The sequence below is a fragment of the Tursiops truncatus genome, chromosome 1, assembly GCF_011762595.2.
Source record: "Tursiops truncatus isolate mTurTru1 chromosome 1, mTurTru1.mat.Y, whole genome shotgun sequence".
Lineage (NCBI taxonomy): Eukaryota > Metazoa > Chordata > Mammalia > Artiodactyla > Delphinidae > Tursiops > Tursiops truncatus.
In genome coordinates this window covers 4961860-4975117 of record NC_047034.1, presented here as the reverse complement: position 1 = coordinate 4975117, position 13258 = coordinate 4961860, and the positions used below count along the sequence as shown (strand labels likewise).

Here is a 13258-nt window from a genome sequence, read left to right as displayed (position 1 = left end):
TGTTTCCCCAAACTCTAAGGACTTTTATATACTCTTGCCCTGTTGATTTCAAATTGTTTCATCCAAGTAGAATTTCCCGCTCAAACTATTTGAATGTTCATTTATCCTTCAAAAGGTAATCACATGCCACATTCCAATATTACTCTACCTACACCCCTGTGCAGTTCATTTATGACATTATCATAACGTGTTTATAATGTATGATTATCTGTGTATATGTGTGTGCGTGTCTGAGCTCCAGATTTCAGACTTTGACTTACCTTCTATTTTTATCTCCTAGTTCAGTTCAGTGTTTATAGCAGATAGTCAATAAGCATTGTTGAATGAATGAGGAAACTAATGAAGCACATTCAAACAAGGCTCATAGTGAGTATACCCAAGACAATATTATGAAGAGATACAGTATTAAAGGATTATATTAATTATATAATGGCTAAATCAAAGCACAGTGAACAACAGCAAAGTAAAAACACAAAGGAAAACAAAGGTGTTTAAAATTCCCTAGGATGTTAAACTAACAAAGATTACATTTATAACAGTAGCTTGGTTAGGTAACAGGGAATGGGTCCTAGAGAAAGCTAAATGAGAAGGTAAACTAATTTACTTCTGCTTTTACTTACCCTGACAGAAATGTTTCTTTGAAAACCTGTTAAAAATTCAAATAGCAACTGTGTCCTGTCTTTAATATTTCTATGCAACTAAATCAGTTTCATTTTACCCATTGCTAAAAAAGTGCTTGGCAAACACATTGGAATCAACATTAGGCAAACCACTCTGTCCAAGGCACACCCCTGAGAGTCCAGGACCGAGCTACTCCATGTGGGGCTCTGCCTGCAGTTTTCTGTTCCCAGGTTTGGTTCCATGTGGCGCACGTGTGTTTTCACAACCATTCAATTGTCACATCGAATCCAAGTCAGAGTGATGACTGTGGAAAGCAGCTCATTGCAGCCCAGCCTATGTCTCAAGATCTTTCCCATGAGACCCAACTAATTTAATTTTCTTCCTTTCCCGAGAAAGGCTGTAAAACAACAATTTTTTTTCAGTGCAAAATCAGAACTTTTTGCAAGGGAGTCGAAAGACTGTGAGCCATACATCTCTATAGATGCAGAACTATTTTACAAATAAACGTGCGGGTTCATCCTTTGGCCTTGATGTCGCACAAATGACCTCAGTCACTGAAATTAAGACACAGAGTAGACACAGTAGGTGTCTCCTGCCTCACTTTCTGACTCTAGACCTTGGACTCTAGAGACAGTCACATTCTCATGATCTTGGAATAAGGACACCTGACTTTCCTTCCACACCTTGATCTTTCTCCAGCACTGAGTGGCACCTGCGCTCTGCTTGGTTTCCATTCCAGGGTAGTTCCTTGACCTGGACGTTCTCCTTTGCTCTGTAACTCACATCACAATTATTTCTATCCTTGCAGTTGGCAGACGACTTGCTCTCAGACGTCTTCGCCGCCATCGGTTCAGTGACTTTAGCCTTGTTGTTGATCCTCTTCCTGGCAGTGGTGGCCTCCGTCGTTGCCTCCAACAAGAGGGCAACCCAGGGGTCCTACAGCCCGAGCCGTCAGGAAAAGGATGGCTCTCGCGTGGAGATGTGGAGCATGACGGCTCCCCCTGCAATGGAAAGGCTGATTTAGGGCCATCCTGTCTCTAGAGGAAGAGATCCACACACTGCGAATGGGACACTTGTACCTGAGTGTTTTTCTGACAAACCTGGAGACATCAGGTTACAACTGGGACCACACTGAAACTGTGGGAAGGACTCCTTTGACCACTGTATGGATGTTCATAGTGGTTCAACTTGACACCATTGTTTTATTGTATTATGTTAGCCAATCACGGAACACTGTTTCTTGTGCCAATAATTTCAGCCTCATAATTAGGAAAAATACCTTCCTGAGGATGCGACTTCTGGGAAAAGCTCCAGTGCCTGACATTTACACTCTGTACTCTTTGCAACTTGGGGACATGTTTTTAGTTTGCCCATCAGCTGGCAACTGCATTTTTTTCACACAGAAACTACAGAAAAAAAAAAAAAATAGACACATCTCTCACTCTTCCTGTAGCGAAAGGTTTTAGTTTGTACCTATGAGGAGATGCACATTTTTTTGTCCTTCAGTCATGGATTCGAGAAAGTTATGGGAAAGACCTATGGTTAAAAAGCGACTCATCATCCACAAATAAAAATTGAAATGTGGTTGTTCCTCTTTCTGAGTATTTTTTTGCATTTTGTGACACTACATGTGACAAAAGTAACCTCTAGGAGCATTTGAAGAACGTTTTAACTAAATCACCCCGAGCGCTATGTTTAAAGTCCTTGCCCTTTGTAAGGTGTTGCTTAAGGTCGAAACACTTTCCGAGGCAGAAAACAGAATAAAAGGAAACCTCGTGTTCTCAAACCTGAAGGACCAAGCTTTTTCCTTCCAACTGCTTTTTGACAAGTCAGTGTCAGACAGTGACCTTGTCTAAAGGTAAGAACCCCAAAGTACAGTGCACGCACCTCAACGAGCATGTGTGTAGGACTATCTGTGTGGTTTGGAGGGAAAATACTGGGCCTTCTGTTTATGTATTTTTTCCTCCAAAGATTTAATTAGATTTTTGTATGTGTTTTGAAATGCATATAGCATGCTATTAAAGTAGCATATAAATAAAAAATTTAAATGTATGCATATATTGGTTTGGCCAAAAAGTTCGCTTGGATTTTTCTGTACCAACTTATGGAAAAACCCGAACGAACTTTTTGGCCAACCCGATATACTTTGGATATATGCTTAAAAATTAATAACATGAATTTTTATATATGTTCTATAGCAAGCCATGCTCCTCAACTACTCAAGGACACCACTCCAGAAATCGCCCCTCTACCTTCCACATCATCAACATTCCCACCGTACTAGATCATTTCCAATAGCACCAAACATGCTGCCATATTTTCTACCGTATAAAATTACCTTCTGTGGCCCCATCTCCCTCCAATTACCATCCCGTTCCTCACTATGCCCGTCAGCAAAACGTCCATAAGAGAGTTTTATATTCTCTGTCTCCCCTTCCTCTCCTCCCATTCTCTCTTGAAATCAAACTAATTTGGCTTTTCTCTGCACCACCCCACGAAAGAGCTCGTGTCAGGGTCACCAATGGACACGTTGCCAAACACAACAGCCCATCCTCAGACTTCAGCAGCCTTTGAAACAGCGGTCATTCCATTCTTGAAATACTTGCCACCCAATGGGACACCATTTCTTCCTGATTTTCCTTTTACCCCACCGTCCAGCCCCTCTCAGACTCTTCGCTGGTTTTCCCTCATCTTCCTCTGCTTTATTTTTTTTCCATACTGTTTATCACTACCTGACAAATCACACAATTTTTGCTGTCTGTTTCTCCTGACTAAAGTTTAAGTTACATGGGGACAAGAACTTTGTTTTTCTGCTTTCACTGCAAAATCCCTCATTTAAAAGAGGCCTAATGTACAATAAAAACAGAATGAATATTTTCTGCATAAATGTACAAATAATAAATGAATGTTATTTGTGCCTGCCACCAGCAAAATCCCAAAGTGCCCAAGATTTGTGTGACTTGTCATTGGATGTTCCTGCTACTAAACTGTAATAGCTTTGTAGCTATTAATGGCTTAATCTTTGGCTTTCCTCAATTTTTCATATTGTTTTAAGTGTTTGTCGAAGAAAATGGATGTCTCTGGGTGTCTGCATGTGGAGTATGCCATAAGACATTTTCTTTACATTTACATCCCATTAGAGTTACAGCTTCTTAATAGAGGCTTATATGGACAGGACAAAAAGAGCTCTTGCTTAAAGAAAAAAAAAAAGTAGCTGACTAAAAAACTACAAACTAAAAAGAATCACAGAGGAGAAGTTGGTCCTGTTGGGATCAGCAAGGGTAAGAAGAAAAAGATAACTGTCAATGGTAATACTTTAAGTGTAGAAAAGATGTCTAACTAATCTGGCTACTCACCCTCCTCCAGTGCCTAGTTCAGGGCTTCACATAGGAATGCATGTTCAAATATATATATGAATGAATGCATGCAGGCATTAATAAATGAATGATTCCATGTGGACGTGCCAAACATATAGGAGGTTACTTACTGACTAGCCCAGCAAGTCAAATCTGCATCTTTGAACAAGCTAGATATACAATATCTTATGTCAGAATGCTTCCAAGTTAGCCCTATGGAGTATTTGTACTGAATCATCTTTAACAAGATAAATCTCACCTTAAGTAGAAAAGTCTAGTAATTGCATCACCAATGTTGGGGCGACTTTTTTTAATTAACTTTTTTTTTATAGTAGTATTGTTAATTTACAATGTTGTGTTAGTTTCAGGTGACAGCACAGTGATTCAGATATATATATAATATGTATTATAGTATATATATATATATATATATATATATATATTCTTTTTCAGATTCTTTTCCATTATAGATTATTACAAGATATTGAACATAGTTCCCTACGCTATACAGTAAGTCCTTGTTATTTACCTATTTTATATATAGTAGTGTGTATGTGCTGCTCCCAAACTCCTAATTTACCGCCCCCCCCCCCACTATCCACTTTGGTGACCATAAGTTTGTTTTCTATATTTCTATATTTGTGAGTCTATTTCTGTCTTGTAAATAAGTTTATTTGTATCATTTTTTAGATACAAATAAAGTGATATCATATATTTTTCTTTCTCTTTCTGACTTACTTCACTTAGAATGATAGTCTCTAGGCCCATCCATCTTGCTTCAAATGGCATTATTTCCTTCTTTTATTATGGCTTAGTAATATTCCATTGTATATATATACCACATCTTCTTTATCCATTCATCTGTTGACAGACATTTAGGTTGCTTCCATGCCTTGGCTATTGTAAATAGTGCTACTATGAACATTGGGGTGCATGTATCTTTTAGTTTACTCCTGATGTATATATCCAGGAGTGGGATTGCAGGATCATATTGTAACTCTATTTTCAGTTTTTGAAGGAACCTCCATACTGTTCTCCACAGTGGCTGTATCAATTTACATTCCCACCAACAGTGTATGAGGGTTTCCTTTTCTCCACACCCTCTCCAGCATTTATTACTTGTAGATATTTTAATGATGGCCATTCTGACTGGTGTGAGATGATACCTCATTGTAGCTTTGACTTGCATTTCTCTAATAATTAGTGATTTTGAGCATCTTTTCATGTGCCTGTTGGCCATCTGTATGTCTTCTTTGGAGACATGTCTATTTAGGTCTTTTGCCCATTTTTGATTGGGTTGTTTTTTTTTTTTTTTTTTTTAAGGTGTATGAGCTCTATGTATATTTTTGAAATTAATCCCAAAACTGGAACAAAATTTTTTTTTAATTTTTATGGAAACACAAAAGACCCCAAATAGCCAAAACAATCTTGAGAAAGAAGAACAGAGCTGGAGGAATCATACTCCCTGGCTTCAGACTACCCTACAAAGATACAGTAATCAAAACAGTATGGTGCTGGCACAAAAACAAACATATAGATCAATGGAGCAGGATAGAAAGCCCAGAAATAAACCCACACACCTATGGTCAATTAATCTATGACAAAGGAGGCAAGAATACACAGTGGAGAAAAGACAGTCTCTTCAATAAGTGGTGCTGGGTAAACTGGACAGCTACATGTAAAAGAATGAAATTAGAACACTCCCTAACACCATACACAAAAATAAACTCAAAATGGATTAAAGACCTCTGACGTAAATCACAGCAATATTTTTTTGGATCCATCTCCTAAAGCAATGGAAATAAAACCAAAAATAAACAAATGAGACCTAATTAAACTTAAAAGCTTTTGCACAGCAAAGGAAACCTTAAACAAAACAAAAAGACAACCTACAGAAGGGGAGAAAATATTTGCAAATGATGCAACATTCACATCATGTGTATTTTTGCAATTTGTGTTAGCTTGGTTTCAGAGATGGTGGAAACAATTCCTCTCGTGCTTGTTTGTACTGTGCTTGCCACTGCTCCTCTCAGGAGGTGGGTCTGTTTGCTATCCCCTGAGTCAGGGCTGGCTTTGTGACTTACTTTGACCGACAGCATGTCATGGAAATGATGCTAGGTGCAAGAGACTTGCAGGTTTTTTTCCTTCCCTTAGATGGTTGTCCTGAGACTTCCATGCTGTGAAGTCTGGAGTGAATGTACCAACTGGAGAGAGGCTCAGCTCTGCCAGGCTCCCAGCCACCGTTCCTGCTGGATGCAGCCACATGGTGACCCCTGTGAAACCAGCAGAGGAACAACCCCATCAAGCCACGGAATCAAAGAGAAATCATAAATCATTGTTTGACGTCACTAAGGTTTAGGTTGATTTGTTACATGGTGGTTGGTGACTGAGACACACCTGTCCACACCAAAAAGGCAAACCAAAGAACACAGCAGGATGCAGGACTCATCTGCTTCTAATTCCTTTGCTTGCAAAACTGCTGCTCTGGGAACCAGTGGGCCATGCAGTATTCATCTTCAGAGTAAGGATAATTAGCCTAATATTAATAAAAGATGACAAACGCATGCTGATTTCTCTCAGAGTGGGAAATATGGTGAGAATCCATTCACTCCAAGCCCTGGTCTGGGTGGTTGAGGGTCCCCTGTCCTTCCAGGGGTGGAAGGACAGCCATCTACAGGCTTGGGGGCTGGGGTGTAAAGGGGACAGAGCTGTCCCGCTTCCTGCCCTGGTCGAACCCTGGCCGGGCAGCCAATGCAAAAGGCACATCTGGTGTGTGTTTATAAGGAGGGACAGGAAGGCTCCTTCAAGGGGCCTTCTCCTCTCACACGGCTCCTGTAGGCGCAGTGAGTGCAAAGGGCAGCAGGAAATGACAAACGACTGTAACTTAAACCAGCCGTCAAACCTGCCCTATTTTACTTCCTTAAATGATCACTGTTTAACAGGCCTTCATCTCAGACAGAGGAAGGTGTGGTCCCAGAGTTTGGCCCTGGGTAGCACAATTATTATCATTATCAATCAGTATTAGCTGCAGTTATTGAAGAGTAACTGGTATCGTACCTAGAGGCGGAACTAGAAGGGGTCAATGTAATGAACGCTTCCATTATTACAAGGACAGTGAGGGATCCTTTGGGGAGCTCTGGCTAAGGGCCAGGACTATATTTAGCTACTCTGCATGCATCCGGCTCATTTAAACCTTACGACAGCTCTCTGAAAGAGGAACTTTTATCTTCACTTTAAGAGCCTTTGGAGACAAACATAGGTTTAAGTGTCTGCTCTGCCCCATCCAGGTGACATGAACTTAGCCTGAAAAAACAGGCTCCCACCTCCTACTCATCGGTCTGCCAAACCAATGCCGTGGGTAACTGCTCCTCAAACCCCCTTCCCATCCATCTTATGATGTATTTGTAAAATAAGCAGATTTCGTGCAAAGAAAGGTTACTTCTTCATGTCGTTCTCATGTCTCAGATTGCCCCTGTGATGGCAGCCCCATCCGACTGGAGAAATCACTTCATCTGTAAGACTGGCATGAACTGTATAGACCACCTGTATGTCCTCAATAAAACGGTCAGAAAATAAATCAAAGGGCGCAGGTCTCTCAGTCCCCCAAACAACTGACGATAAGAATGAAAGAAAACAAAAACAAGTTTTCTTTACAGAGAGTACTTTTTTTTACCCAGCCTTTTAGCATTACTCCTTAAACCTCTTGTGTTAAGGAATCACAGTCATCTACAATCATCACCAGCAAGAAAGACTGAGTTTAAATCTTTCTCGGTTTAAATCGTCCTTTTGATGATGATTAGCTAGCCAACTTTACCTGGTTTTATGCTCGACAGGGATATGATTCAAATCATGAAACTTCCCTTAATTCTGGAGTGAATATGACCTTTCACATTTTAACCGGCTTCCAGCAACTTTTACTGCTGTGCATTGCATTGAAAAGCGATGTCAAAAATGCAAGTCTCCCATTTAAGACCATTCTTCTGTAATTTTGGTGCCCAGGCTTTGCTTTATGTGGTCCCAGAAACCTGGGAACGACATCCATCCAATATATTTGGCAGTACCTGCCTGAGGACAGCCGCTTTAAGAACCAGCCATGGGGTTGGGTGACAAACTATCCTTGAAAACTGCTCCCGAATCCACCTCTCCCAGCTCTAAGAAGCACCTCCTGGAGGTGTTCATGGTTTGCAGCTCGAGGCTCCAAAACTGAAGTTTATTCAGGCTGAAATAAAGTAAACACCAAATGGAAACAAGTATGTGTGTTGGTAAAAGTCCCCAAAGCATAGGTGCTCCTGAACCCTGTTGTGACTCAGCCCTTCATGTCATGGATTTGGAGATGTCATAGGTCAACTCATTCAGTGACACAATCAACATCCAAAAGCCTTTTACTGCCGGGGACAGGTATCCACAGATACCTTCTAGGTGAGCTTCCCCAGAGGTCATTCAGAAACCTTATTTTGCCAGGCCAGTCCTGTTTCCAGAAAACAAACACAAAAATTGCTCTCCATTTGAATAATTTTGGGATGTTTAATTGTGCAAAAAGGTAAATAACTAAATACTAACCACCAAGAGGAGGTTTAATTTGAAAATACTTTGTCATATGAAAAAGGTCAGTTAAGCCTAACTCTTAAGGTTGCTTTTATGAGGTTCCCAAAATTATTAAATCTCTGAGATCTGGAATATAGGTATCCCCACATGAACTCAAGCTCAATTTTTTTCTAAAAGTCTTTGCTGTTTTTCGAATGAATTGGTATTTAATTCTCTGATAGACAGAAGAGAAGCCAAAAGGTCCTCTTGCCTGGTGATCTGAACAGTACATGGATTTCAATTCAATATCCCTGCACTACTAAGTACTAATGTAGTTCAATTATTGAACCTGCAGTAATAGGACTTAAATATTCCAGACTTGAAGAGGAGCAAGGATGATCAATTTAACAGTTATTAAGTATCTGAAGCATCTAATGACCAGAATCACTGATTAGAGGAGATTCCAATTATGTCGGCTTATTTAGCATTTGGTAGAATATTATTACTTTGGTAGAATGGGAGGCCTTGTCATGGGAAAAAAAGAATAAAGAAAATATTGTTTTCAATTAGAAAGTAAAATATGATATTGTCATCTGAATTGGTAGAAGCCACTTTAAATCATTTGAAACGAAATACAAATTAATTCCAGCACCTCTCTCTTGAAGAAACTAGCCAAATACGTCCATGTGATAAAATTACATTTATTTAGATTTAATGGAGTTCCAGTAACTTACATGAATATTGTTTTGACCTTCTGAATGCATTTCAGTAGATCTAACATCTGCCCTCAAGGGTTACTAGTCCAGAGATGAGACAATTGTAAAAGACTCAGAAGGGCTATAAAAATAAACACGCTGTTGCCATGAATAGTTAGTTAATCTTAAAACCTGTGTCATAAATATTCTCAGTTTGTTTTAAAGAGGATGATTGGACCTCTTCTCAGAGGGTGTTTCTTTCTGTGTTCTCTGACCCAGAAATTAAAACTAGAAAAAATGAAGCTAGGTGGGAAATGCTTCAAGATGGTAGATCAATTCTTAGCTCAGCATTCAAGGTAGATCCCAGTAGTATTCAGGAATAAACTTGATCAAAAATAGTCACCTTGCATGAAAGCCATTGCTGACAATAGACTAAGCAAACAGACTTCACGTTATTTAATCAATTATACAGACAAAATAAAAACAGATTATTGGGTTGCTGTGGTATTTTTCATCACTGTTACAAGTTATATATCCAAAATTCAGTTCTTAAAGTCGGTTTACTATCTTCTCCTTAAGACTATAACAATTTCTCTTTACTGCTATCAGATGCTGGTCAGGGTGTGTGGAGGAATTATCAAGTCTCTGTCCTCAGCTGTGGAGTAAGATTTATAATCCAGTAAGTATCATTTCTCTCCAGAAACAGCTCTCTTTATTTAAAAAAAACAAAAACAGGTATTTGTGACCATTAATTATTTGAAGAAATAATTGAAGAAATGGGGCACTGGACATAAATATGAACTTTCTGACCAACTGTGTTTAATCCAACTGTGTGTTGTAACTTCTGTTTCCCACTAAACTTTTTTTTAATTGGGATATAGCTGCTTTACAATGTTGTGTTAGTTTCTGCTGTACAGTGAAGTGAATCAGCTATATGTATGCATATATCCCCTCACTTTTGGATTTCCTTCCCATTTAGGTCACCACAGAGCACTGAGTAGAGTTCCCTGTGCTATACAGTAGGTTCTCATTAGTTATCTATTTTATACATAGTAGTGTGTATGTGTCAATCCCAATTTCCCAATTCATCCCACCCCCCTTCTCCCCTAGGTGTCCATACATGGACATGGAAGCAACCTAAGTGTCCATTGACAGATGAATGGATAAAGAAGATGTGGAACATATAGACAATGGGATATTAGCCATAAAAAGGAACAAAATTGGGTCATTTGTAGAGACGTGGATGGACCTAGAGACTGTCATACAGAGTGAAGTAAGTCAGAGAAAAACAAATATCACATATTAACGCATATATGTGGAATCTAGAAAAAATGGTACAGATGAACCTATTTGCAAAGCAGAAATAGAGTCACAGACATAGAGAACAAATGTATGTTTCCCACTAAATTTCTGAGTGTAACCCTCTTTTGCGGACCATATTCTTCTGGTGTTTATTAGTAAAAACTCATTAACTCAAAGCCCCCTCTAGAACCTCTGAAACTCCAATCCCCATAATGTTCTTGGGGCAAAGTTGCTTTTTCTTATTTTGATAAGAGATATCAATTAGTCATCTCCACTTTCCTTTTTATGACAAGATAATAAAGGGCACCCCCCCTCCCTGGAAGGTGACCTATTAGGGGTAGAGGAGGGTGGGTCTCTCTAGGCTGTGCTGACTTTACAGGTGTCTCCTCCTTGTCAGGAGTGGTGGTGCTGGAGCCCCACCCAGGCTGCAGCGCCTCCTGCAGGGCCGCTGCTGTAGGAGGGTGGTGGCATGTTCTTTTGCATCCTCTAAAGGTCCCTAGGCCAGCAGCTGCCTCACCCAGCAGCACTGTCCCCTTACCCCGACCTGGATCCCACAGGTGACTCTGCCACCCTCACTAGCAGTGACAGTAACTCAGCTCCCGCCGTGCTCAGCACTTCCCAGAAGTTTCAGTCTCCTCAAGCGCACTAGGAGGTTAGGCTCTCCTACTGCCCCCCTCACGTCTTCAGAGTCCTCTCTTCTGTCCAGACCACCTTCCCAAGCACGTGCACCAACTCCCTCCAAGAGTTCAAGCGATGCTCTCCACCTGCCCCAGAGGGCTGCCCAGGCTCAGGACAGAGACGGGGGCCTGGCTGCCCCAGGATCCTCCAAGACAGACACGCACACAGGACTCTAACTGGTGACCTGCAGAGGCATGTGGATGGTGAAACTCTGTCTAGCAAGAAACTGGCAGGATAAGGTAAACATCCTTACGCAGACGTAGCCATTTTCCCCCACGAACTGTTGTGTCCCAGTCCTCCTATATCAGCATGATCGCCCTTTGTAACCTGTGAGAGGACACGTCATCTGACTTTTTCTTGCCCGGTACTATTTACTTTTCAACATAAATTCTTCTGTTCTGAGTTTAAAATCCACTCCTTGATCATTTTCTTCCTTCTTCTTCCACCCAAAACAAGGAAGCAAACTGAGTTAGCTGGTGGCTCCTGGATCTCTGGTAAATTCCCCGACTCTCACATTCTACGTATTGATTCACTGAAGTTAAGTTAAATACACTGATTGGATGCTGTCTAAAGGGTCTCCTCCTCCCCTTACACCCCAACCCATTCTTTTGTTGGCAATTTCATGAATGTCCAGACCTCCAAGGCTTTTAGCACTCCCCAACCCAAAATGAGGTTGTTCAAAATGCACATTTTCTGAATCGTTCAAACATATCTGGAACATACAAGTCTGACTTTAAAACCAGTACCTATAATAATACTTCCCTCACATTCGTTCTCAACAGCAGAATTATTCACTTTGCTCATTTAATGAAAAAAAGTCACCAAATGTCTTGCATTTGCTGCTAAGTACAACATAATTAATTGAGATCAAACATAACATCTGAAATCTTACCTAGGAGGAGAAATGGTGGGGTAGAGAATATTGCACAAAACACAGAACACAGAAATTTCTGAAAGGAGTCGATTATCCTGAAAGGAGATTGTTTTACTGTCCAGGGAGGCATGATGTCCTCTCATGTGGAGGGAGGTATAATGGATGGAAAGGGTGGGAAGGGAGAATTATATAAATTATATACAGTGATATATATAATTATACAATCTATATATACAATTATATAAATACTGGCCTGGTGACATTTAAAATGTGACAGGAGGGGCTTCCCTGGTGGCTCAGTGGTTGAGAGTCCGCCTGCTGATGCAGGGGACGCGGGTTCGTGCCCCGGTCCGGGAAGATCCCACGTGCCGCGGAGCGGCTGGGCCCATGAGCCATGGCCGCTGAGCCTGAGCGTTCGGAGCCTGTGCTCTGCAACGGGAGAGGCCGCAACAGGGAGAGGCCCGCATACCGAAAATAAATAAATAAATAAAGCCTCTAATTAAAAAAAAAAAAAAAAAGTGACAGGAGGAGAAGGATTACAAAAAAGATTCATCCCGCAATCAAGGGCACCCAAGACAAATCACAGAAAAAGATGCAACGAATTATGTTGAAATTCTAATGTTGCTGAGCATGTCATTTAAAGTATTCACGATATCAAAAAATGAGAACATGACTTACTTTACAATGTGCCAAAGGTCAAGTATGGCCTTGATTCTATCAAATAATTGAAGCACAAATAAGCTTTAAACTTCTAAATTTTTCCCATTATGCTAACGTTTTCAAAATCATTAAAGAAATGTGTAGAGCAATTATCGGAACAAATGAAATGCCAGTTGCTTGTATATATTGTTCAGTTTAAATCTTAAAATACACAATAATCTCTACTGTTAACACTATTAATGGACAAAAATATGTAAAGGAAGAAATTATGCTTAATAAAAAGTTTCACATTTACATTCATTTCCAAAGAACATGTAATAATACCTTCCTGTACTGTAATTTGAGAACCTTTACCCATAATTCATGCAGAAATGACTACAGGATTAACCTCCTCCTGGGATTTGAGTTTTAGAAACAAGTTCCTGACTGCTTGCTTCTTTCCATCCCACTTCCGTCATAACTTCAGAGTTAGTTTCAGACTTTTAGTTTTACTGCTACTAAGCTCAACACCATTCCTTCTATTTTCAGTTTTGCATGCCTGGTGTGAA

At 40.2% G+C, this 13258-nt stretch overlaps 1 protein-coding gene across 1 annotated transcript in view; it reads left to right on the top strand.

The window, feature by feature from the left end:
- CRB1 (crumbs cell polarity complex component 1) overlaps positions 1 to 2205 on the top strand; it is a 267592-nt gene extending 265387 nt beyond the window's left edge. Inside the window, exon 13 of the mRNA XM_019920459.3 lies at positions 1430 to 2205. Coding sequence (XP_019776018.1) covers positions 1430 to 1645 — 216 coding nt within the window. The 3' untranslated portion in view covers positions 1646 to 2205. The remainder of the gene's footprint in view (positions 1 to 1429) is intronic.
- Positions 2206 to 13258: the final 11053 nt, after the last annotated feature.